General features: G+C 35.1%; 2 protein-coding genes across 2 annotated transcripts; both read left to right on the top strand.

Moving 5' to 3' along the window:
- The first annotated feature begins 432 nt into the window (after positions 1-432).
- LOC103433867 (protein SEMI-ROLLED LEAF 2) lies at positions 433-8249 on the top strand. Its single transcript, XM_008372153.4, has 20 exons — positions 433-639; positions 1156-1293; positions 2006-2080; positions 2201-2316; positions 2646-2760; positions 3324-3446; positions 3538-3585; positions 3781-3977; positions 4102-4298; positions 4385-4668; positions 4755-4901; positions 5294-5707; positions 5807-5956; positions 6122-6200; positions 6287-6399; positions 6540-6737; positions 6852-6989; positions 7145-7285; positions 7433-7639; positions 7866-8249. The coding sequence occupies exons 2-20, from the start codon at positions 1159-1161 to the stop codon at positions 7980-7982; spliced, it is 2994 nt and encodes a 997-aa protein (XP_008370375.2). The 5' UTR covers positions 433-639; positions 1156-1158; the 3' UTR covers positions 7983-8249.
- Positions 8250-18722: 10473 nt separating this feature from the next.
- Positions 18723-23340, top strand: LOC103433870 (homeobox protein knotted-1-like 1). Its single transcript, XM_008372155.3, has 5 exons — positions 18723-19317; positions 20190-20303; positions 20454-20598; positions 22266-22519; positions 22946-23340. The coding sequence occupies exons 1-5, from the start codon at positions 19042-19044 to the stop codon at positions 23147-23149; spliced, it is 993 nt and encodes a 330-aa protein (XP_008370377.1). The 5' UTR covers positions 18723-19041; the 3' UTR covers positions 23150-23340.
- The last annotated feature ends 4366 nt before the right edge of the window (positions 23341-27706 follow it).

A 27706-nucleotide genomic window follows, 5' to 3' on the forward strand; every position in this document is an offset into this window, starting at 1 on the left:
ATCGGTGGATGCGATAACTATTTTAACTCTTTTAGACTTTAATGTTGAAACGTCTTAAATCTATAAAACGCCTTAAATTTATGAAACGCTTTAACGTTGAAACATCTTACGTATAAGCATTGACTTAAAACACTGCTATCATGACAACCTACACAATTTAAAAAACATAGGGATAAAAGGTCCCATTACTCATCATTACATATTTGAAAGTTCAAAATATAGTCCAGAGACCCAGAAAGAGTTCAAATAAAAGGTAAGTTCTTTTATGTCCCTACCATTCCCAAAAGCTTGAAAAGTTAAATAATTAATCAATGAAATTAGTCTGTTTTCAAGATTAATTAACAAAAGCTCACCTCTTATTTTAGTTCGGACAATATCTGACCTCCTAGATTAGCAAAATATTTAAATTTAAAAAAACCAATAAAAGATAGTTTTGTCTACCAAGTTCTGACAGACCCAACAAAGCAGTGCCTTTTCCAGAATGAGGGAAGAGAAAGAAGAGAGAAAGCTGACACCACATCACGTGGAGTGAAGTAGCTCATACTCTCTGTTTCCCATGCTCACTTGTTCTTCCTGTTTAAATTAAATCCCATTGGAGGTAAAATTTTCCCTACCCAGATCTGCCTCTGCAAAAACAAGGTGAGTTCTTGGCTGGTTTTCTTCGTGTTTTTCTCTGTAATTTTCTTCTGGGTTTCTGTTTCTTCTCTCAAAGGTGAAAGCTTTGCACGTTTATTTGGATTTCTATGTGGGTTTCGATTCTGGGTTATCATTATTTACTTGGTTTCTGTTTTTTAGAGTAATAGTTGTTGATTTGTGCTTTTATGTTGGTTGTGATCCTTTTTTTTTCGTATTTGTTTTTCTTGTGATACGGTTTGTGTGTGTATTTTGGTTCATTTTTGTATCGTTGCAGTCTCAAATTTTCTCCTTTTAGCATCCGTTTCTTCTTTAATAAGAAGATTGTGGGAATTCTTCTTTCTTTTGATATTTCTTGTTGTGTGTTATTTCTGTTTTCTTATTGCACCTAATCATGTCAGTGTTTGAGTATGTACAGTATATGCATTTGTTATGTATGATAAGGGATTTTCGGCTGGGATTGTAAAGTTGCTGTTTACTGTATTTTGTTGGGTTAATCGAACAGGCTTTTTAAATTTTCAGGAAATGGGGCTCATCTCTAGAAAGCTGTTCCCGGCGTGTGAAAGCATGTGCATATGCTGCCCTGCTATGAGGTCGAGATCTAGACAACCTGTTAAGCGTTACAAAAAGCTGCTTGCGGAAATCTTTCCCAAGGCTCCTGTGAGTATACTACACTACTAGCTTAAACCCTTTAATGTTATGGCATTGTTGACACGTACGTTGTGAACGGCAGATAGTAGTTGGTAATTTGACTGCTTGATCATGTGCCTTGGTGTGGGTATTGGTGGAACAATAGTCAGACTTTCCGTTCCAATTGTTTATCTGTTTTCTCGTTCTTGAAGGTTATTACTTAATTTTAGATTGGAACTAATGGAGTTACTAAAAAAGTTGGTTCTGATGCTTGAAAGGGATTACCTTTGAACTTTTTATATTTTCATTTCTCTGTTAATTATTAAATCTAGATGGAACCTGGATATCATCCTTAGTTTCCCAATGGTTCTTCGTTGTAAGTACCAGGTATATGTTCATATGTGTGTGTGTTATCAAACTATGAACTAAGACTGTCAATCATACACACAATGTCTAAATGATTATGATGTTATCGGATTGAGAATGATGCAACTACCTGATTGTTTGGAAAGAGAATATTGTTCTATCGAATTATCTATACGTAAGGTTTAGAATACTTGGACCCAAGAACGCAATTAAGCCAAAATTGGCGACCGTTGAAAGCTTCTGTGACTAGAAAATAACAGAGCATGCTCCCCAAGGAACTAGTTGCTAGTCTATTTCAGATCGAATTTAGTTATTATTATGTATGCTTTTCTTACAGTAGCTGGCATACTGAAGTTAAGTGTCCCAAAAATTTCAGGATGGCCCTCCCAATGAAAGAAAAATTGTTAAGTTATGTGAATATGCTGCCAAAAACCCTTTTCGAATCCCAAAGGTATGAAATTTTCTATCCCTTTTTTATATTTCTTGGTCGGTAAAAGTTAGCTTACCGTAAACTGATTGCTTACTGTTGAGGCTATTATTAATCCAGTAGGTGTTACTTATTTTTCAACAGATTGCTAAATATCTTGAAGATAGGTGCTACAAAGAGCTTAGACTGGGGCACATCAAATTCATCAATATTGTTGCAGACACTTACAACAAGTTGCTTTGCCTGTGTAAGGAGCAGATGTAAGTAGCTGTTTCCTTTCTCTCTCACCATTGAATAGAAGTTTGTTACTGATTTTTGTGGAAAAAGGGTCTGTTTGATATACCTCTTGGATGAAACTATTGTTGTATTGGTATTGAATTTTGTACGATTAGGCTTGCTGGGAAAACTCTATACTCAAGTCACAATTTCACTTTGTTCTCTTCTAGATTGGCAAAGAACAACGTATCTTTCTTATATATTATTGGATATGTTCTTATGTTTTATGTGCTTTAAATGTCCCTCTCTCTCTTGATTTTTTTTTTTTTTAATGTAATTCTCTTGTTGAATTGATATGTTTCATATCTGTCAGGGCATGTTTTGCAGTCAGTCTGGTGAGTGTGGTTACTGAGCTCCTGGACAACTCTAAGCAAGATACTGTGCGCATACTTGGATGCCAAACTCTAACTAATTTCATCTATAGTCAGGTGATTCCGAAGTTACACTCTCGAAATAGTTGTTTGATCTGCCTATCAATGCTGTAGTGTCGCAAGTCTATAGGTAGACAATGGACTCTCTTAGATACAATAAAAAGAAACCACTTTTGCAGCTTTATGGTCATCCAAACTATGCCCAACTTAATTTGACTATTGTCCCACCAAAAATAAAAACTTAATTTGACTATCTTAACATGACATAACACAAGTCCTGTGGATGTAGGTATCCACCCTATACATTATATGGAATTTTTAGAAGATCTTCTCGGTTTAAGCTAAAGCTCAATGTTATGCTCTAGAATTATGCGTGAAGTTAGATCATGAATGCCACACCATCTTAAGTGTAATACATGGAATTTGTCTGTCAAAGGGGAATTGTGAACAGTGAGGATAAATTCTACCTTATGTATCTTGTCATTGTATTTATAATGGTTGATATTACCCGTGACATTTCTTATTCTGTTAATGAATGATTGAAATGATTCAGTTTTATGTACAAAATTAATACATTTGATTAATGTCTTGTTTTATTTATTGATGCAATCACTGAACAGACAGACTGCACTTACACGCATACCATTGAGAGTTTGGTTCACAAAGTATGTAAGCTTGCACGTCAAAGTGGTGAAGATCAACAAAGCTTGAGAGCATCAAGTTTGCAGTGCCTTTCAGCCATGGTAGTTTTATGATTTGATTTCACGAAACTCTTAAGGACTGTTGTTGTTTTCAGTTGGAAAATGTTAATTTGATAGATTTCCACCTTGGCAGGTGAAATTCATGGCAGAATTTTCATATATTTTTGTTGATTTTGATGAGGTTAGTTTTTTCCAGTATCATTTTTCAAGCTATTAAACATGTTTCAGTGATTATTGCTATCTTATACAAACTTTTTTGGGACATTTAAATGTCTAATTAGTTGTTGCACTAGTCTTTTCGAAATCAGATATCAGGCCAGTGGCACCACTCTTTCATTAATACTGAGCATTGCTAACCTTTTTCTTGTGAGTGCAGATTATTCATGTCACCTTGGATAACTATGAGCCAGATACACATAATGAAGATGATGAGAGAGGGCAGCTACATCATAATTGGGTGGATGAAGTGGTTCGAAGTGAAAGCAGAGTTGGTGTAGTTGGTGATGATGCTAGTCCTAGGTTCAAGATCATCAGGCCGCGACCAGAAAAGAAGGATCCTGCTCTTCTGACAAGGTAGGAGTTATTGAAAGTTTAAAAGGGAGGAGTTTTGTACTTGTTGGTCGATACTTGTAATTGTAAACTATGCTATCTTTTGATCCATTTGCCCTTTTGTAACACTTTTTGTTCATTGTTTCAGAGAAGAGATTGAAACACCAAAAGTGTGGGCTCAAATTTGTATTCAGAGAATGATAGAGTTATCCAAGGAGAGCACAACGATGCGCCGAGTATTGGATCCAATGTTTGTCTACTTTGATTCTGGGCACCACTGGGTTCCTCGGCAAGGGTTGGCCATGCTGGTTTTGTCTGATATGTCATACTTTATGGAGGCTTCAGGTATCTTGATATTCATTGCAAAATTACATATGTACTCAAACCCTTTACTGCGGGTGCTATTTTCTAATGTCAGCATTTGGCTTCAGGGAATCAACAGTTGATTTTAACCTATGTGATCCGTCATCTTGACCACAAAAACATTTCACAAGATCCACAACTCAAATCTTCTGTCATTCAAGTTGCTAGTGCTTTGGCTAGCCAGATTCGATCTGGTGCAGTGTTGGCAGAAATTGGATTTGTCTCTGACCTATGTAGGCATTTGAGGAAGAGTCTTCAAGCCACTGCTGAATCAGTTGGAGAGCAAGAATCAAACATTAATATCATGCTACAAAATTCCATTGAAGACTGCTTACTAGAAATTTCGAGAGGCGTAAGTTCTATACTTGTGGTTTTTATACTTGCTGCAGTATGTGGTGCTTCTTTTAGTACTAAAAGCCTGCATTGGTTTTTTAATAGATTGGCAATGTTCGGCCACTATTTGACATGATGGCGATAACTCTGGAGAATCTGCCATCTGGAATTGTTGCTAGGGCAACACTTGGATCTTTAATGATTGTTGCTCATATGATCTCATTAGCGTTGATCTCTTCACGTACACAGCAGGTGAAGGAAATTTAAACTTTTTGTTGCTTTTGGAGTTTTTTATGCATTGCTTCTCAGTCTTTTTTCTTGGAAATTACTCAGATTCACTGTTGGTTGATTAAAGACATACTTGCAAGTCTTATTAGGGAAGGCTAAAAGTGATTGGTTCAATACTTTTGGATGACATAATTTGGATTTGGATTTGTACGCAAGGGAGATGTAATTCGGTGGATGTGTAATTTCATGTTTTTAATTTGATTGAAGAAAATGCTTCCAGTACTGTGATAAAATGGTTCTATAAGCAACTATATCTACTAGATATGAGTCATGTCATTGAAGTATGTACATTACTGTTTTCTGCTATCATCTTCGAAGTACGGCATACTGAACCATTTTTTATTTTTATCTTGTAGGTGTTTCCTGAGTCCCTTCTTGTCCAACTTCTGAAAGTCATGGTGCATCCAGATGTTGAGGTTCGTGTTGGAGCACACCAGATATTTTCTATTCTTCTCATTCCAACTTCTAACCAGCCCCGGCACGAATCTTCATCTTTACAATCTGGTTTTGGATACCAATCAAGAGGATGGCAGTCGAATACAGCATCTACCTTTGCATCAATCACAGCAAGACTTGAAAAGCTGAGGAAGGAAAAAGATGGCCCCAAAGCCGAAAAGCACGGGACCAGTACTGCTTGTGATGATTTTAGAGATAGAGAGACTGCTGAAGAAGTCTGGAAGCAGGGGTGTAACCGAAAAAATTCCCCTAATGTTTACAAAATTAGCTCAATTATTGACAGGACGGCTGGAACAGTCAGCTTAACAGAGCCGGTAAGATACTAAGAAGTTCAATTATTATATAACTGGTAACATTTGGAGAGTACTTCGCTTGCTTTACTAAGTATACTTTTGGGCATTTGTTTTCCTCAGGATCCGTATGTTATGAAGTTTAATGAGGATCAAATATCACACTTGCTGTCTGCTCTTTGGATACAAACAAATCTCTTGGATAATTTGCCTTCAAATATTGAGGCTATAGCTCATTCTTTTACTTTAGTGCTTATCTCTTCACATTTGAAGGTGAAGTTTTTCTAGCGTTACTTCTTTTTTCTTCATTTATGTCGTGTATTATGTTTCTGTTGCTTCTCACTTCACCTTTGTATACCTCTATTAGCATGGCCACGACGACATGGTTGAGTATTTCTGTAATTGTTTACAAATTTGTTAGAATTTTTAATTTTGCAGAATCCAACTGACAACCTTATGGTTCGCTTCTTTCAACTTCTGCTGTCTCTGAGGAATGTATCCCTTGATTCTAACAATGGTATGGGCAGCATAATTCCTTAAACAGTCATTAATTCTGATAATAAAAAGGTTAACTTGTGCCTAAACGTCTTAAATGCTTGGCAGGGATGTTGCCTCCAGCATGTCAAAGATCTATGCTTGTACTCTCGATTGGCATGTTGATGTTTGCGGCTAAGATCTATCACATTCCTCTTCTCAAGTCATTTATACCGTATGATGTGAGTATACCTTATCCTGATGCTGAATACTCTTGCTACTTGAAAAGTATGTGCAGCAATCATAGTATGATGTTTTCTAGCTTTTAAGTGATGGGGGCTTTCACATTATCATTATAACAAATCTCCTCTTATCTTTGCAGATTCAGGTTGATCCATATTTAGGCATCAGTGACGATCTTCAAATTTATGTAAAGCCTGATGCAGATGTTAGTAAATATGGATCTGTTACTGATAACGAGATGGCTTCATCGTTACTATCTGATTTGCGGAACAAAATATACGAATCAGATAATATCATGATGGAAATCTTAGTTCAGTTTCTATCAAAGGTTTGTGAGGTATGATGGTTTACTATGGATCTCTCCATCTCTCTCTCTCTCTCTCTCTCTCTCTCTCAAACATATGCACGCATAACCAGACACGTTCTGATTTGTTTGATTTTGTTTTTAAAGATGAAGGCAGAAGATGTGGCGAACCAACTTTCAGAGTCATTCACACCTGATGATGCATTCATGTTTGGCCCACAGTCAATGCTTGACTGTGACCAAAATCAAATGCCAGTCCATTCGAAGGAATCATCATTTGATGGGGTATACTCTTTAGTCTAGCTTCCCTTGCTACTGCTGGATTGCTATGTTCCACATTGATCCCAACCATGTATCATGCCAATTAAGAAAAACAACAATGATAACAGCTATAGCATTGAAGGTTTGAGTATTCTCAATGACTCCACCTCATGTTGCAGGAATTTCCAACAAATTCATCAGTGGAGGATGATGTGACAAGTGAAGCATCTGTTGCTGACCTCTCACGTTTCATTCCCAGAGTACCTACATCCTCCTCTATACCGCCCCATGTTATCAGCATTGGACAGCTGATAGAGTCGGTAAGCACTTGCTCCCTTTCTCACCTCCCTGTCTACAAGCATCTTTTTGTACAAAACAACACAACCACAAATTCAACAAGATTTCACCGTTGTCAGATTCTTAATGTATTTGTACATTTGACCAAAACTGAACAAAATTGTTTTCAGGCATTTGAGGTAGCTGGTCAAGTAGCAGGGACAGCTGTCTCTACATCACCTCTCCCCTACAACACCATGGCAAGCCAGTGCGAAGCCCTTGGCACAGGGACAAGGAAGAAACTCTCCAACTGGTTGGCCCATGAAAATCATCAGAGCAGTGTTCGTGACAGATTGTTTCCAGCATTTCCTGCAGATGGACGCGCAGCACTCCAGAAGGTCTCAGAACTTGTTTGGTTTCCCTACTTATTTTTTTCGATTGTTAAAGTGAATTGGACTGTGGCCATGCTTATGGAAGAACTGTTGCGATACCACACGGGGACAGTTTGGTTTTACAGATTCTCTGATATTTAATTTTCATTTCATGAAAGCAACTAGGTATAATGTAGCAGTTTACTTGTTTTTATGCTTTATTTGATGTTGGAACATGTTAATTTTCACGCAGATAACGAGTGACATTGGGCCTGCTCATGGAGCTGCATCGGCACAGGATCCCTGGTTGGCTATGAGGCTGCCTCCTGCTAGTCCCTTTGACAACTTCCTCAAGGCAGCTGGGTGTTAGTATGTAGGGAAGTCGCTCTTCTTCAAGTGTAATCGTTGCGGTAAAGTATTAGGCAGTATCTTGGGATTAATAGCTCTATATTTAGTCTAGACTCTGATAATCTGATTTGAGGGCTTCCATGCCCAGTTTATCGATGGTTACATTGAACATCTACCTGTAACTGAGCTAGGGTTATGCGTCGTGTAGTATGTATTTTGTACAATGGTTATATCGAACATGTTCTGTAATTGAGCTAGGGTTATGCAGTGTAGTATGTACTTTGTGGTTTGTAGTCTCTCAAGAAAATCCTTGCTAAATTTCCATAATTGTTCATGTTTAGGGTTATAAAGAAAACGCAGAGGCCGGCATATCACTGTATTCTCCATTTATGTGATGAAAGAGAGAAGAGTGTAACGAGAGAGATAGAGAAAAGGGTAAACCATACCGTACTTAAATGCGTATAGGGTAACAGCTATATGTTAAGAGCCCTGTGTGGTCAGCCACATTCACACCTCATCAAACCATATCTCTGATCATAGAAAAACTACTCATAATGTTTAAAATGTTGTATCCTCTTTGAGGTAAAAACCTATGGAGATCAGCAGCTAAAATGCACCATTAAATCTGAGTCGTGATTTCCGCACACTTATTTGTCATTTTATTCTTTTGTTATTTTGGAGAAAATTAAAGGAAAATTAATGAAAATGGCTTAAAAACTTTGAGTTTTAATAAAAAAGACAAAAATATGTTATAAATAGTGAATAGTACTATGAGTGACTTTTTAGAGTAAAAATGTTATTTTCGTTATAAGTGAATAGTACCGGAAGTGTTTCGTTAAAACTCTAAAAAATTAATGGGCCAATCAAGCTTTGACAAAAGTCATGAGAACTAGTCTTCGGTAGGAAAAATACTTCTATGAAATGATTTCAATTGCGCGAGAAGAAAGATTAGAATATTAACACCAGGACATCGAAACATCACTCGTTCACATGAATGTGAACCCCTCACATGAATTTTAGGTACAATATGATTGATGGACTGTACTTAACATACCATCATATCGATTTCCCTCTTCATGATTTCTTCTTTTCCTTGCAAATCCTTAGATGCCTTATCTTGCAAGGGCAAGTAATAAACCCTACATTTTTAGGGTAACTAATGCTCAAAAGACAACAAGCAATGTTTATCATCAGAAATCGGTGAAATTTTTTTGTATCTTTCTGATTGATTTTGCAGCTGCAATTGGGGCCACCTGTTATTGGTTTTCTGCTTCATATTGCAGAAAGTACTACAATTACTAACCTAACTGATCTGGCTGCCTTTCTCTTCTCTTCATGTCTGTACTCTTTCATGGCAGTATCTGAATTCAATTTCACGTGGTCACAAGCGATTTCTACTAGCTCAAACCCTACTGAGGCTGGCTGGTTGAATAAGAACTTATCTGAAACGAGTACACTTTGATCCTAGTGTCCCAAATTTAGTATGCTTTTAATCTTCGCGTTTTTAAATTGATCACTTGATTATTGTTGAGAGTATGAATTTCACAACATAGTTTCTACGCTGTGATTAGCTAGCTGAATAAAGACTTGTATCCGCTTTTACTTTAGTCTCCCAAACCTAGCATGTGATCATTAATACAGCTACAATATGTATTGTTGTCGACGAGTGATAAATTTGAGATACTAAAATTAATGATTTTTTTGTTTTATGTAAGCCTCTCTTCGCTAGGTGGCTTTGCTTGTCAGCCTTTTTATTTGTACAATCTTATATCATCAGCAGACTGCCATGTGAGAAATCATAAATTCCATTCTAGCACGTGCACTCCATGCATATTACCATAAAAAAACACAGCAAATGAATTTCCCTTTGTTTCTATCCCAAGCGCACACGAAGTAAATCGGGAACCATGAAATATTTGCTAGCCTCCAAGGGAAATCAGAGTTCAGTTTATCAGAAATGCCTCGTCAGTTGTTAATCTTAATCATCAGTTAAGTGGATTCATGTTCGAATACATAATACATTGTTCATGTGTTGATATTTGATCATAATGTATCTAATTACTGTTCGGTAAAAAAAAAATTAACTACTTACAATCTCGTCAAGCATATAATAACCATAATATTTGCAGTTTTTTTTTTTTTTTAATACAAAAAGTTTAGGACAAGGAGGCTGCCATCCCAGACCAGGAAAACGGACTATTTTGTATTTCCTTTGTACGCAAATGTACTATTTTGTAGTCTTTATCTTAAATTCTCAATTATTATTTTTTGTTTGATAATGAGAGCATATAATTACATCCAAAAAGGTGGGGACTCCTTGTATTTTTTGCTGCTAGCCAACATGGATTAGTTTCGTCAGACCAGCTGGCTTAGAATAAATGAAAAAGAAGGCTATACTTTGACAGTGGAAAACTATTTCTCTAGGTAAAAATGAAAGGATTAGGATTCTCTTTTTTCTTCTATTTTCATCTCCTTCTTTCATATTTTCTATTTTGTTTTACTTTTTTTTATAAAAAAAAATTTAATATAAGATGTTGATGTAGTTTAACTGTGACTGTTCAAATACGAGGGGAGGGAAATGAAGGAAAAAAAAGAAGGGAGATAATTCTACTCCAAAATCAATACCTGGTCATTGAAAATTTGAAGGGGAGAAGCCAATTTGTTGGAGTGAACTATTTGCCTGAGTAATCTTTCTGACTTTCCATATGCCAATGATGGTGTATATTTTTTAGCAGACTTCTCAGTCCGACATTTTCGTTTTCTTTTTTCGGTATTCTTGCTCATTTTGCAATATTGAACGAGAATCAAAATTGTCTACTTTTCGGTTCATCTTTTAAAGATAGACCTTGCAAAAAATCAACCAAATTAAAAATCGTATAACTGTTAGATTGATGTTGTCAAAGTTCACTGTTTAACTTAATAACATGTTTTGTCTATTTAGGAGATAATGTTAGATGATTCAATGATCACAAATCTTGTTAATTTTTTTTTTATAGAATTGATTTTAAAAAGTAGAAAATAGATAATTCAATCGCCATGCAACATTACAGAATGAGAAAGAAAGCAAAAAAGGTAGAAGTAAAAGTTCAAATGGAAAGGTGTTAGCATTCCTTGTTAAGGATTATATAGAGAATTAAAGTGCTTGTGATGATAAACATTAATAATATAGAGGATGCAATAATAACGCTAAATAAAAATTTGAACGTGATATCAACGACCCAACCTATTTATATTTTTACATATGCTGAAAGATCATGTTTTTAAAAAAGAAAATCTGAAAAAACGAAATTCAATGAAAAGAATGAAGTGTAAACCCAGACGATAATCAACGGCTAAATTTAAATCTATGGCTTATGGGATTATGGTAAAGAATTTCGGAGTTGACCTCTTTAGAAAAGTTGTAGAGTTTGTCATTACGAGCATTTGTATATGTTTTATTCTAAATTAATTAAAAAAATATTAAAAAACTTACTACAACAATAGCCGTACGATTCTTTGATCTCACTTACGTTTTTCATTTGATTGTTTATTGATTTAAAATATAATTTTTTCAATGGGCAATGCGTCAGGTCATATTACCATTAATAATGAGGTCGAGTTTGGATTGGATCATATTACCAGTTAATTTTAATCGATATTACACAACACGACCTGTTAATATCAAATATATCACGAGGAATGCTAAACGACAATATTGTAACCATCATCTAAGCATAGAAGATGCAATAACGAGCGTTTGTATATTACTTTCATATTTTCACACTTTTACATAAATTATTATGTATTTTATATATTTTGAAATCCTCCTAAAAACATTTTTCACGAGGGTTTGTAGGGTTCTAAAAATCCAAATGATGATATACCCATTGTTAAAGCATAAAGGATGCGAACACGAGCGTTGCATTTTTTTTTTTAACATTTTTCACACTTGTAAATGAAATTTTAATGTACTGTGGTACTTTGAAAATGCTTTGGTATTTTTAATGTGCTTTGGAGTTTTTGAATACCATGGCTATTGTAGTAAGGTTTTTTAGTAGTTTAAAATTATCAAACTAACTTTTTTCTTATCAGGTTGAAATGAGATACCCGTGGCCCGTGGGAAACCTGTTAAGGACCCGTTATTAGTGGGTTCTTAATGTGTGATCCAATAATGACCCGATTAGTTAAGCATTGAACTGACAAATAAAAACAAGTTGATTGACCCATCTCTACCTAGCACGAGGCTTTTTGGGAGCTCACTAGCTTTGGGTTCCATCGGAACTCTGAAGTTAAGCGAGTTCGTGCGAGAGCAATCCCATAATGGGTGACCTACTGGAAGTTCTCATGTGAGTTCCCAAAAACAAAACCGTGAGGGCATGGTTGGGGCCCAAAGCGGACAATATCGTGCTACGGCGGAGTCGAGCCCGGGATATGGTGGGGGCCCAGGCCGGGATGTGACAAGTTTGGTATCAGAGCCAATCCCTGCCCAGAAGTGTGCCGACGAGGACGTCGGGCCCCTAAAGGGGATGGATTGTTAGATCCCACATCGCTCAAGGGTGATGATCATATAAGCCTTATATGTATATTCCTATCTCTACCTAGCACGAGGCATTTTGGGAGCTCACTGGCTTCGGGTTCCATCGGAACTCTGAAGTTAAGCGAGTTCATGTGAGAGCAATCCCATGATGGGTGCCCCACTGGGAAGTTCTCGTGTGAGTTCTCATAAACAAAACCATGAGGGCGTGGTGGGGGCCCAAAACGGACAATATCGTGCTACGGTGGAGTCGAGCCCGTGATGTGGTGGGGGCCTGGCCAGGATGTGATAGCTTCAATTATATGTTTTCCCCTCTATGCATGTGGTTCAATATCCTAGTTGATAGGTTGTTGGATTTCTACGCAAGTATCCCGGGTTCGAAACTTCCACCTTTTTTGAAAAATCGTATGAACTTATACACTTTTTGGTAATTTGTCATGAACTAAAATTTTAAGTGATTTATTATATCATGAAATCATTAATTTGTCATCTTACTCTAACCCCATTAAGTTTTTCATCCAAAATAAGTCATGTGCACTTGTGTTCAGGGTTCCTTCGGACGTTTGACCTCATTTTCACAAGTTCTTTTATTTTAATACAAGGATATATTTATACCGAGAGATGGAGGAATAAATTGGTCTCGGAAATTGACCTCCTTTTCACAAGTTCTCCAATTCTCTTTGGTACGAACCAAAAAATTTGGGCTAGTAAAAATACATGTCGTGTTGGCTTCAAAAACTTATGGTGAACTACTAAAAAGCACATTAGGCTCAGGCTCACTAACATGAAGTTTAACTAATTGCAAATTTTGAGAATTCAGCATGATCCATCCTATTCTTAAATGGAGTTGAAATGCCCGAAATAATCTTGAAGGGTGTGGAGAGTTAAAAGGTCTGAAATGACCTTCAAACAAACTTGTAGATAACTTATTTTGGATGCGGAGTTAAGAAAAATGATAAATTAAAGAATTTGAAAAGTTGATGTTTCAAGTTTCTTAAAATTTTACTTTATATGAAAAATTAGAAAAATGTATAAGTTCATATGACATTTCAAAAAAATTATATATTTGAATAAAAAATATTAAAAATAACGAAAAAAAATTGTTTATTATGCTAAACACTTGCAAGAATGTACACGTAAAACAACTTATGGATCTCTTGGAAAATAGTGGACAGGAATGAAATATTATGTCTCAAACTGTGATGTGTAGACAGGTTGAGGTCATCCAAGTATTGGTGCACATCCCACATGTGTGAGAGAAAGCATGACACCATACATGCATGCATGCAGCAAATTCACCTATTCCCTTGAGACCAGTCAAATTTTAAATTTTCTACGTGGATTCAAATGCAACAGCAGGTTAATCCTCTATTTATCTGTTTGTGGTTCCCACATTTACCAATGGACATAAATCCTTTTCAGATCCCTTTCACCAACTTTATTAAATTTACCAATTTAAATCTTTGAAATTTGATCAAAGAACTAAAGTTATTATAATTTTTAAAAATACTTCTGTTTTTATCATTAAATCAAATTTTAAAAATCTGAATTGATAAATTTAATGAAAAAGATCAGGAGAGAATCCCTGTCGTTTACCAACCAGGTATTTGACTGACGGTAAAATTACCTGAATTTAAACAGCAGTGTAATCATCTAACCATCTGGTTCTTGTTCGCACACTTTCCAACCACGTTTGTGGCGGTAAAATAAAACAGGAAAATAATAGACTTGGAGGAATTATAAAGTAGTACAGTACTACATCATCATACGTGGTAGTCCCATCTAAATTTTGACGTATGTATTATTTTATCACAGCTGGATTTATAATTTATTTAAAATAAATTAAATACTTAGGAAAAAAAAAACCAGCGATCCCACCCTCCATCCCTAACAAGTAGGGGTGGGTGCGGTGTGGTTTCGAGTGAAACCACAACTGCAATTGAAACTTTTTACGGTACAGTGCGATGCGGTTTTGAAGTCAAAATCAAAATGAAACCAACATGTTTGGTTCGGTTCGGTGCGGTTTCAAACGGTTTCGGTTTGGTTTTTGAGAAAAAAATGTACAATTTAAAATATACAACTATTTATGTATAAGACGATTTTATTTTCCTCATATATTAATTAATGAATATGCAGTAAAATTGCAACAAAAACAGCAACAACAATGCAGCAAAAAAAAAGTGGCAAAACTGCAAAAAAAATGCAGCAAAAAACAGCATCAAAACTGCACCAAAAAACTTAGCAAAACTGCACCAGGTAGCACTGTCGCAGACTCGCAAAGATGCAAGCAGAAGCAACCAGGTCGCATAATTGAAGATGAGTTTCAAGAAGATGAGTTTTAAGAAGATGAGTTAAGGAGATGAAGATGTGTTTCAGCCTTCAGGAGTCAAAGTGCAAAATTAGATGATAATGATAGTCTAGTAACCTAGTTGAACTAATTAAAAGTTTAAAATATAACATTTATTTATTAATTTTATTATATAGTACGGTTTCGTTGCGGTTTTGAAAACCCAAAACCGAAACCAAACTGTTTTCTTTGCCGTAGTTCGGTTTCGAAACTGAACCTGTTTCGAAACTGCAAAATCAAACCGTTCGGTGCGGTTTGATTCAATTCATGTTTCGATTTCGATTTTTGGTTCCAAGTGCCCATCCCTACTGACAAGTCTCCCTCCCAGTCTTCCGCCTCCATGCCGTGGCTGTGGTGTGGATTAATCATATTGAAAACCCACTGAAGAGTTTTGTGGATTAATCCCACTGAAGGGTTTTGTGGATTAATCATATTGGTGTACTAATTTGAAAACCCAATGAATATAACAACGAATTTGAAATCCCAATCCATTAACTATCTTGGTGCTGTCATTTCTGCAATTTCTGAGTACCTTTGGTGGCAGCGATGTTAGTAAAACGACGTCTCTTACAGATTTGTGAGTACCTTTAAGTGGATTTTGATTAGGAAAACACTTAATTGGGTGAATTTACTGGCGTTATGTAGTTTATAAAGAATTGATGAGAGAAGAAGTTCATGTGTTCATGATATTGGATGAACCCTAAACTCTATTAAGAGTTAGTCTTAGATGAAATCTGTATAGGGAAAGAGGGGAAGAGATAAGGATATGGCCACCAGTGGCTTGAAGTCGGGTTGGAGCCGTGGAGGTAGTGGACTGAGATGGGGACTTGTCCGCGACGGAGGGGGATTGGATCCTCCACCTCGGACCGAGGTCAGTGAAGATTGAATTTTTATCTAACGACTATAATTATTATAATTTTTAAAGAGTCTCTGTTTGTAATCGTTGGATAAAAATCTAACGGTCCACTAACACCGGTCACAAGGATCCGAGGGATTGCCTTGGAGAGGATCCAATTCCGACGGAGGGGTAGGGTCGCTGGCGCTGGGTATTTTTTTCAGGTACTTAATTTATTTTTAATTTCTTAAAATAAATTATAAGTTCATCTGTAATAAAATAGTACACATGTTAAATTTTAAATGGAAGTATCACATATGACGTGGTAGTATAGTACTATTAATAATTTCTCATAGATTTGGCATTCATATATCTGTGTTTTCGTAGTTTTTATAACTTACTCGATATTTTAACGAATCGTATCATGTAACACCTGTTAACATAAACAAATAATATGTCATGACTCGAAATCGACTCGTTAATATTAACAGATAATATGATCCGTTACTCTTTATCCAACCCGTTAAGAAGTAGACCATTTCCAATTTTCCACATACGCCATTAGCAAATTAATTATCTTCCTCGATATAATAATCAAGATTTGGCTATTATCTGCTAATCATGGATTATAAAATTTGATAATTCTGAGTGAACCAAGAGGGAAGAAAACCATGCATTCTTACTTCGGTGTGCGCATAACAATAATGAATAGAAAAAAAATAAAATGACATATAGAGTATTTTAATTGTAAATACAAGTGATATTTGGTATATATACAAATGCTTGTAATGACAAAGTCTACAATTTTTGTGAAGGGGTTAACTCTAAATTTCGTCACTATAATCTCATAAACCATAAATTTAAATTTAACCGTTGATTGTCGTTTATGTTTACGCTCCATTCTTCTCATTGAATTTCATTTTTTCAAATTTTCTTTTTTAAAAACATGATCTTTTAGCAGATGAAGAGTTCAAATCGTCGATATCACACTCAGAGTTTTATGGTTAGTGGAATTATTGCTTGGAGTTTATAAAGTCTATACAAATTATATAATATCAACTCATATTTCAGTTAATCGTAAACATTGGAACATGATATTCCTTCATTTTTCTGCATTTGTTAAAAGATCATGTTTTAAAAAGAGAATTTGAAAAACAAAATCCAGTGAGAAGAATAGAGTGTAAACGACAATCAACGGTTAAATATAAATATAGAGTTTGTTGATTATGGTGTCGGATTTTGGAGTTGAGTCATTCACAAAAGTTGTAAAGCTTGTTATCATGAGCGATTGTGCTTTTTATTTTTATACATTTTCACACTTCTACATTAATTATTATGAATTTTGCACTAAAAAAAAAAAAAAAACTATTCATGAGGGTTTGATGGATTTTAAAATCTAAACAACGATGTAACTATTGTATAAGCGTAGAAGATGTAAATATGAGCGTTTATATATTCTTTCACATTTTCAACTTGTACATTAATTATTATGAATTATTATTTATTTTAACGTCCTCCTAAAAACACTACTCATGAGGGTTTGTAAGGTAAAATTTAAATGACAATGTACTCATCGTTAAAACGTAGAGGCTATGATCACAAACATTTACTTATTTTTTCACATTTTTCACACTTGTAAATGAATATGAATTTTTGAATGTATTTTAGTATTTTTAAATTGCTTTATAATTTTTAATGTGCTTTGGAAATTTTTAAAATCTCAATTATGTGAGATTAAGTATTATTGCTACTGTAGTAACTTGTAAGGTTTTTTTTAGGGACTTGGATTGTCTGCCCTCTCATTTCGGTGCCCTCCTAGTGCTCTCATGTTTTGTGTGGTCACGGTTAAACCACGTCAACCTTTTATATTATTTTTTTATAAAAATAATAAAACAAAAAGAAATAGTAATATAAAATGTTGACGTGGCTTAACCGTGACCACACAAACATGAGGGCACAAGGAGGGCACCGAAATGGGAGGGCACCGAAATGGGAGGGCATACAATCCAAGTCCTTTTTTTAGTAGTAGGTTAATACGGGCTACTCGTGTGTAAGTCCGATAAGAACCCGTTATTAGTAGGTTCATATTGAGTGACAACGATCCGATTAGTTATCGTGTTAATTCGAAATCCATTATCTTTGTATCATTTTCGTACTATATTAACATATGGTGTAAGAAATTGTCAGATTTAGAAAATAAGTTAAGAAAATATAAGACGAGCCCAACAACTCTATTTTTAATCCTACAGTTGGTTTCTTTGGACCGTTGGTTGATCTAACGGTTCAAATTCAAATTTTTTTTTTATAAAAAAAATCTAAATTTAAAATACATTGAATCCAACAGTTGAGATCGAATATAATCAAATCTAACGGTAAAAAAAAGAAGATATAACGTCCAAATTTAAATCTAACAACTAAAATAATTAAAAAAAATTAACTCAAAATTCACCAAAAATTTGTGACTATTCTATATTTATAGGTTAAAATGTTCATAAAATTAAACTATGATAGTGTACATAATTTTAAAAAAAAATTTACTTAAAAGAAAAAATTAGCCTACATTTATTCTTTAATAATTTCAGGCAAAAAATTTATGCCAGAATGGTTGGAGCAAAAAAGTTATTTATGAGTTAAAACCTAAATTTTTTAGATTAAAAATTTTAGATTTTAGGCAAAATGTTGTCTAAGGAGAGTAAAGTCTTTGATGAAGAGTTAAATTTGAAGAAATTTTTAGTTGTGATAGAAATATGGATGGTACAACACGTGTTTCACGTGTTTTTATACAAGTGATGAAAAATTTTAATTTTTAAATTATTAATCTTTTAATACATATAACCCATCATTGATATAGAGACATGTGATGTAACATTTGTGTTGTATGAGGATCACATTGAAAACTCTGACCAATCAACCATTGCAGGGTTAGTTTCTAAACCAATAGGGTTTCGCAACGTAGCAAGAATGTCATGTCACGGTTAAAGGCAATTCCAAAGTTCCAATGCACTGAGGAAAAGTGACTGGTGGATCTCCATAAATATGGGGCTCCAAAACCCTACACCGTTTCATCCTACCATCCGCTGTGTAATAGAAGTCTCTCTTATCCTCTCTCCCACGCACAAACAACAGTTCCTTGATGTTCCTTCTCCACTTTCTCTCTATGTCTTTCCTTTTTCTCAGGTTTTTTCTTGGAAAAGAAAGTAAAGTCTTGTCAATTTCCATGTGAAAATTCAAATTTCCCACACAAGAAAACAAAAAGAAAAAGAAAAAAAAAACCTTTGGTTCCGAGTACCCATCTCTTTCTCCCTTGTACTTGCACCCTCACTCGCAAATATCACTACATTATTGTTGCTTAATTTTTGGCATTTTTCATTGAGAACGATATACATATGGAGGAATTTTACAGGATGATCGCAGGTGTGACATCTGCATGCTCAGATGATCATGTGAATGTTCATCAGCAAGTTGAAAATATGTCTACTAGTACTAGCAGCGCCAGTTGTGGTGGGTTTCATGGCGGTGGTCATGTGGTGGATGATCATAACATGCTGTTATTTGGGACGGAGGGTTTAGAATCCGATCATATGTCTGATCTGATCAAGTCCCAGATAGCCAGTCACCCTCGTTTCTCTAATTTAGTTGCTGCATACCTAGAATGGCAAAAGGTTAATTAATTAATGCACCAGTGCATGAATATTCTCTTATCTTTACTTAATTTTTGCAGTACAGTAATGATTTCCTGTGTTAAGTACTCACTGTAACCCGAAAATTGAAATATGAAAATGGAAATAGTAGTGGCTAGGCATTCTTTTATAATGTTTTGGTTCCATTTGGACTTTTCGAACTCTAAACCTAACCTACTCTAGACGTAACCTTCTCCTGACTATCAATATACACACACCCTCACCATTGGGCCTTATTCGTTAATTAAGCAAACAGTATGTAGGCAAGAGCCAGAATTTTAGTTCAGGAGAGGTCTAAAAATCTCATCCTAAAATGCTCTCCTACCATAAGAAAAATAAAGGTCCGTCGCGTCCTAAGCTACGACCACCGTTATTTTGGTTTGGTGTGACGTCTTTCTTGTCATCATTTTCCTCAACTCAACACCCATGCCCAGTATCATAACTTAGATACAATTTAAAGTCCTTGTAAGTGGGGAGCGGAGGAAGGAAGGAGGAGGAGAATAAAGCAAATATAAAAGTAAAAACTAGTTATCTCGCCTACTTCTCTCTCTACCTCTTCTGATCACCTAAGTCCCACAAAACTCACAGTGACGTTGGTTAATTGCATGGGAGTCACAACATCAATTTGAACCCCATGAAAGAAAGAAGGAAAATATTCTAGTTGGAGCCCTAATTCTGTGAAAAATCTTTGAAAATCAAAGGAATAACTCTAGTTTTTTGTGTGAAAAAAAAATAAAAATAAATTCAGGATGGGCCAGGATCATTCTGGTCTCTTCATAGCTCTGCCCATGTATGCAGGGTTTTAATTATATCTGGTTGTTTTGAGTTTTTCATAAAATATTATACTTTTACAGGTTGGAGCACCAGCAGCGGAGATGAAAAATCTGCTTGAAGAAATTGGAAGGGTAAGCCACCCAATGAGCACCTGCGGTGAGATAGGAGCTGATCCAGAACTTGACGAGTTCATGGTATATTGATTAATTATTCACTTTTATTTATTTCTTTTGTCATATTTTGTACTCTTTAAGTTCTGTTTGATTGCTGAGAAAAGAAAGGAAAATGTACAGAAAACTAGGGTTAAATTTGTGAGATTCTACATGTATTCGTTGTTTTGCAAGGAATCATATATTGGGGTTCTCCATAGATTCAAGGAGGAGCTATCTAAGCCATTCGATGAAGCAACAACATTCTTGGTCAACATTCAAACTCAACTTAGCAACCTCTGTAAAGGGACATTCCCAAATACCTGGGACAATCACTCTGGTAAATAAATCTCTTTAGCTGTAAATACATTTTCCTCTTTCAATCTTAGTTTTTGGAGGGTTTCAAACCTTGAACCTACTTCTAATCATAGCCCTAACCACTCTCACCACTAGGCCACCCTCAGTAGCTTATATAAACATTTTCCCTTAACTTTCATCCAGTCTAGGTTCTTGGTTTCTTTTTTCTTCTTCTAATTGTATGAAGAAGAAGACACGTATGTACATGCATTTACATCTGTTTATTCATCAGTCCAAAGGAGGTTGTATGCGTACGAGATTGTACATGGCTTTCATTTAATTGGTTTCTGTTTTATATATGGACAAATCATGACACGTGGGATGAGCATAACATGATGGTGTTTCTGATGCCCTAGAAAGAGTGAGAGATCTATTTGAAAGTGAAGTGACTTGGTGGTGGAAAGTGAGATGCTTGACCTGAAGACCTCATAACTCCACTGCGATGTCCCTCATCGATGATGAACAATTTTCAACACGTTTCAGCATACGTGGTCGATTTTCAAGTCTACACATGGATAATAATTGGGTGACGTTGAGCGCGTGTGGCCGTTTGACTTCACACGAGGACAACCTGTTTTGATATCACTTGTTCCACTCTCACAGTAAAACTAATTCGCAATATGAGAAGTAGCCCAAGATCACATAAGTATATAGTAAACTTTGTCCCTTACTGATGTGAGACAACTTTCAACACACTGGGAGTCTCGGATATCACTTGTTCCACTCTCACAGTAATACACATTCATAAGTAAGTAGCCTAAGATCACATAAGCATATAGTAAACATTATCCCTTACTGATGTGAGACAACTTTTAACACATTGGGAGTCTCGGATATCACTTGTTCCACTCTCACAGTAATACACATTCATAAGTAATTTCACAAAGCCTTCTATGACCGTCTGTAAGTTATTTTGAGTGGACCAAAATCACTTATGAAGAGAAACATGAGTTTGTGTTTTGCCATAAAATCACTTAAGGCGAATGCCCGGATCATGTAAAGGTCTTGAAGAGAGAATTTCTTCCGTTAATTAGTTTTACATAAAATCCCTAATTTTCTAAACATGAGTAAATCGTCCTAATTAATAGTAGGGTGGTTCTAATAGGACGAGGTTGTGAACGAATCTAAGTTCAAGTTTGCGGGTACTTTATTTAATTTGAGAGATATTTTAATTAATCTAATTAAATTATAAAAAAAGATTCAAACTCGAATTTGGATGGAAAGAAGTATCCTACTCTAGTCAACTTAATTAGCTACATCCAAAGTATGCAAATTTGGTGTACTACTGGGTAGAAGAAAATGGGGGGATAGGGTTAAACGATCCATAAATCTTTGGTCATGGTCGTCTAATAAAGATTAAAAGTAATCTACTTCTTTTTGGCCTTTCACTTAAAAGTAATTATCACTGCAAAATGCACTTATCTCTTTTCATTTTTTTTCATGAGGACTGCAAGACGATTTTTTGGATCGTGAATAACAGCTCCAATCAAAAATTCTTCTCTAAAACACTAAGTTATGATTCCTTTTTTGATACATTAATTTTTTACTGGTCGTGCCAAAATTAAAGAAGGGGTCGGCAGTGAGACTTGCACGTAAATTGTAATATTATATGCTTAACTTAGGACTGCTGACTAATTTTTAGTAATGCAGATGAAGGGGTCGGCGGTTCAGAGGAGGAACTTAGCTGTGGGGAGGTGGAAGCAGCAGAGAGTCAAGAAATCGGTGGTGCTCATTCTAGTGGTGATCGGGAACTGAAAGGTATGCTGCTGAACAAGTACAGTGGCTACCTTAGCAGTTTAAGGAAGGAGTTCTTAAAGAAAAGAAAGAAAGGGAAGCTACCGAAGGATGCCAGGACTACCCTATTGGATTGGTGGACTATTCACTATAGGTGGCCATATCCTACGGTAATTTCATAAGAATGTCATCTCTTTTCTGGTTCAAATTAAAGTTAATGGAAAACAAACTTGTACTATAATGGGTAATTCATCCATAGATCACAGAAATGGGAAGCTCTCTCTATAATATATCCACAAGTGTCTTTCAATTATCATGACATGTCACATGAAAATTATCATTTTTTGTTGGAAAATGAACAAAACATCATATGATAGTATACAGGATAGGCAGAGGTTTATCCAAAACCCAAACATGAAAATTAGGAGCAAAAGCCTAGCCATGGTTAAAATAGAACATAAAGGCTTATTTCAAATGCAAGTTCGCCCCCAAATTTTTTGTGTGTGTGTATATATAATGTGAATTGGAAGTTTAGTTTCATGTATGTGTGTTTAGGACTATTTCAAAATTTGACGATGGTAAACATGTGTATATAGGAAGAGGAGAAATTGCAGCTGTCTGAGATGACTGGATTGGACCAAAGGCAGATCAACAACTGGTTCATAAACCAGAGGAAGAGACATTGGAAACCATCTGAGGACATGAGGTTTGCTCTCATGGAAGGCGTCGGTGGGAGCATTGGAGGACCTGTGATATTTGACACTGGTTTTGGAACTGGAAATGTTCATGATGGTATGTGATATCATTGTATCAGGTGTTTGGTCGATTCTAACATTCGACCTAAGTAGCGTTAGAGCCTTTTGATTATTTCAGTCTAATGTCTTCTTTTTCATATGGTATTTGTGAACCTTGTAATAATGTTAAGACTTGCATGTATGTATATTCTGTATCTATGATCCCTCTCTCTTATGTAAGTAATATTTTCTGTCAATGCGGGCCTGGACCCTCCCCCTTTTTTTTTTAAGAGATAGTCTCCTTTGGGCTGAGTCCATCCTTTTCTTTTGAGCTGAATAAGTGCACTCTCTCTACCAGAAAAAAAATTGTTGTATATCCTTCCCTTGTGAGAGGAAGGCAAATAATTGTTGGACGTGCCAAAAATAGTTGGTCTTGGAACTCTATTGGGTCTAAATCAAGGCATCCACAAAGGGGATATTAGCAACCAATTATTCCAACTCACAACGAGTCGAACTGATACATCAAAATCATCTATACAATAAGTATTCCTCAATCAAGCCATAAAAGAGCTAAATTGCATCTCTAAGACTATAACATAAAACCGGTCTTAGATAAATCAAGCATCAATATCGTAAAGCTAAAACCTAAAATTGAAAATTGAAATTGTTATCAAATTGGTCTTGTTAGTTGGGGATGGTCTTTGATTTGTAAATTTGATGCGATATATTTTTTTTCCTTTAATCATGTTGAAATTCTCGACAATTTTATTGAGACTTATTCATTTTCCTCTTGTACTTGTTCATTTTCCTCATCAATTAACCCTCAACCTAATCAAACTAGGTTGCACCGTTCCCACACTATTTAAAAATTAAAGATACGGAACCCGAAAAAAAAAAACATTGAAAATATTTTAGGCCTATACGAATGATGCAGTTTTCCCACATTTTTATGACTTTGGAGGCTGCTAGCTGTCTGGTCTTGAAAAAGTGACTTTGCTTCAATCCAAACCGTTAACAACTTGCATTTGGAAAAAATCGTGAAGAGAGTGGTTATACTTATTCATGACAGTTAAGCAACTATTGCAGAACCAAACATATGAACAGTTATTCATGCCCATGGCCATGGGTCAGCATAGAATACACAAACTGAATAGTACTGGTTCGATGCTTCTATCATTTTAACTGTTAGGTCTTTATTTAAAAACAAAAATTGAAATCTAAATGGTTAAAACACTCAAATTTCCAGATACATTCTTTAGTTGCTAGGTACTTGAGATATATAATTCAAGTCAGAACATGAATCGTGCAAGGCAGGACTTCCGTGCACATGAATGTCGACCGACAAAGCTAAGTGGCAATTAAGTGCATGTCTTCCGACCAAGCAATTTTGATTTGCCTAGTGTGGATTGGACGTCTTATGACCTTTGTCTCAAATTTAATCTTAAGATTGAAATCTTTGCAACTGTTTTGGAGCGAATCAAGCCTAATAACTTTATTCATGATTTTACATGTCGAGTTGTGGTGAAGTACATATACCCGTTGGACACTAATATGGCGGGTTGGACTAATAGCTCAATGTACTTGATAGGTTAAGAAAATTGTCACTTTTATGTTTGTTTTATGCATTTTTTATTTGTTGGGTAAAAAAGCTCGTATTTTATTTGATAAGTAAGAAACATGCAACAAAGTGAACGAGTCTGAATTTGAAGAGATTCTTTCATACAAACAGTACCATCAACTAAATATTTTCTACTAAAAAACGTATTATTCATGAATAAACGATTGTCACGTAATAAACTAGTGACATACAAAAAATTTCTCCTAAATCTTCTATAATTGGGGAAACTCTTGTGCAGCCGATACAACATATAGTTGGTCAGTTGATGCAAGAGGAAGAGCAATTTTTGTTGGTGATAAGAATTGTCAACTCACTCGTGTCCATGATTAGATTTTGTTATCTATTAGGTGATGTTATATATGCATGTACCCAAAAAGACCAACACGCACAATTCAAACTCCATTTGTAATAAAATGTTGGTGCTTTAAGTATTCATCAATCAAAATGATTTAGGCTATACTTCGAAAAAATACAAATAAATAAAAAATAATGTGACTTATTATGATGTAAGTCGTGATGGAATCATGTACACTTGTTTAAAATTGAACGTGAACACATATAAAATCTCAATATTGTTTTGTAAAGATTTGAAATAATGTCTTATATATTAATCGTACTTCACTATTGATTAACTATTCCAAAAATTCAATGAGTTAATAATTGTTTTTCTTTGGACACTTCAATAACATGAACAAGGCTTGGTGGCATATGTTCACAACCTGACTCAAGAGAATGTTGACATCTTTGGAGGGTTTGAGACTCTCGATGCCCTGAGATTTTCTCATACAATTAACTTATAAACTTATTTGTGCTTTTCTCCCATAGTCCCATGAACCCCATGTCGACACTAGGAGAAAAAGATTGATATTGCAGATCTGCATATGACAACACTCACCACACCAAAAGGGCCCTTATTTTAAGTGCACTTATGCAGGATAACATTCCCTTTATGTCGACACTCGACACTACACACACACACACTCGACATGCATATACATAAGCTTACAATTTACAAACCCTAGCCCCTGCCGAAAATTTTCTCTTTAATTTTCTAACCTAATTAACAAGGTTGTCCAACACCAACATCTGTATATATTGTGTACACTTAACTGAAATCTTGTTAGTTAATGTAATATTTGTGTACACTTAACTGAAATCTTGTTGGTTAATGTAATATTTTTGATAGGGTAAGTTAGATCGATGTACCCAAAATAGTGAACAATATATTGTTTTAAGATTTTTTTTCTTCATATAAGTGACATTTTATGTGCACTAATTCTTTTAAATTAAGGGGTGAGAGATTCGAACTTGATTGCATAAGAAAGAGTACACTGCTATGAGCTATAAGATCAAATCCGAACAATGAATATAGTTTTAAGAAAAATTCCGAATTCTCCATGCCGTATTTCCCCAAGTATACTTTGCTAGCTATTAGCAAATTAAATATAATAGGAAAATGAATGTGGTAAAAATTTATGTACGAGAACTCGTAGCCTCAAAGTCTATACTCTGTACCTTTCCCTAATATTTCTGTAATATAAGGTTCTGCAGTTCTCTCTTCTGACATTGACAATATTTCGTCTTCTGCTAATTTGATAATTAATTAATATTTAGCATTGGAGGAAATTCATGCCTCTCTACTTAGTGGATCTTGTAATTTATTGCAGATGGAAGTTTATAGAAATCTCTAGTCACTAGATTTTATATAACCTTAGTCAAAGCACAGTGAAAGATATCCAATGAGGGCTGATATCCAATGGGGCTCATACATTATAGAAAATTTTAATGAAAAAATTTCTGATACTGTTCATTTTAACGAAAAATCATATTTTTATATTAAAAAATTAATTATAATACTATTCATTTTACTCTTTATTTTATCATTATCGTTAAAACTCAAAATTTCCTAACCCTTTTAATTAATTTTCTTTAAATTTATAGGCATTAACTAGGGTAAATGTTTTTTTGTTTAATTTAGTGGAGCTTCAAAAACCAGACATCTTTGCCTTTTCAGATTGGATGTGATGGGAAAGCAAGAAAGATCGGGAGAGGAGACCAACCACGAATGGTGAAACTTTTTGAACAAATCACAGTTAGACAGACCCACGCAAATCAATTGTCGTTTTCCTAAACGACTTGCTATCAGATAACCTACAATGACAGCCTTTTGTGGTCCAAAAAAGCAGAAAAACACATTAAATATTTCACCTGAGGATCACTCAATATTGCAGATTTCATAATAATGAAATGACTGCAGAACGCAACAAAATTCTGGTCTCTCTCAATCTTTTCGTCTTTGAGGTATCGCCTCCACTCAAACTGTGAAGAAAACCCTACATGCTTATCCATACTTTACATAAGAGACAATTTTATTAAGTTAATGAATTAGCCTAGTGATGAGGATGAGTAGGCTAGGTCGAGGGTTCAAAACGCTCTAATGCAAACTTTTATTTGAAATAAGTACAAGCTGTGACCTCTTCTTCTTAACCTAAACCCAACTGGTTGGGGTACAGAAGTCAGAGTAAATATTAATGGGCATGCTAGTGCACAATCATATATCAATGGTTGGAAAACTTTGGAATAATATGAGATACATCCTTCTCAGCCTTAATTTTGGAATATTGCTAATTCATCTTGTAACTGACTGCATTATCCCTAATTGTTCATTAAAAAAATGGAATTTTTATTACTACTCCAAAATTCTCATTCTGCACTCCAAACTTTCTATATTTAGAAATAGAAATACATTTGTGAGGGGTGCAAAATTAGATTTTTGAAGCAGTTTCACCCAAAAAAAAAAAAAAAAACCTTAACTGAATTCTACATTCTTTTTCTCCCCACACACAACTTTGTTTATTTCTAACAATTTGAGCGAAGAAAGGAATGGAGAAACTAGGGTGTGCTAAAATTATGCTAAAATCATTCCTCCTCTAGTTCCACTATTAACAATTTGAATTGGGATTTTCTCATTTTCGTAAGTGCAAGAAGAAACAACAAACAATATG

Source organism: Malus domestica, chromosome 04 (assembly GCF_042453785.1).
Source record: "Malus domestica chromosome 04, GDT2T_hap1".
Taxonomy (NCBI): Eukaryota; Viridiplantae; Streptophyta; class Magnoliopsida; order Rosales; family Rosaceae; genus Malus; species Malus domestica.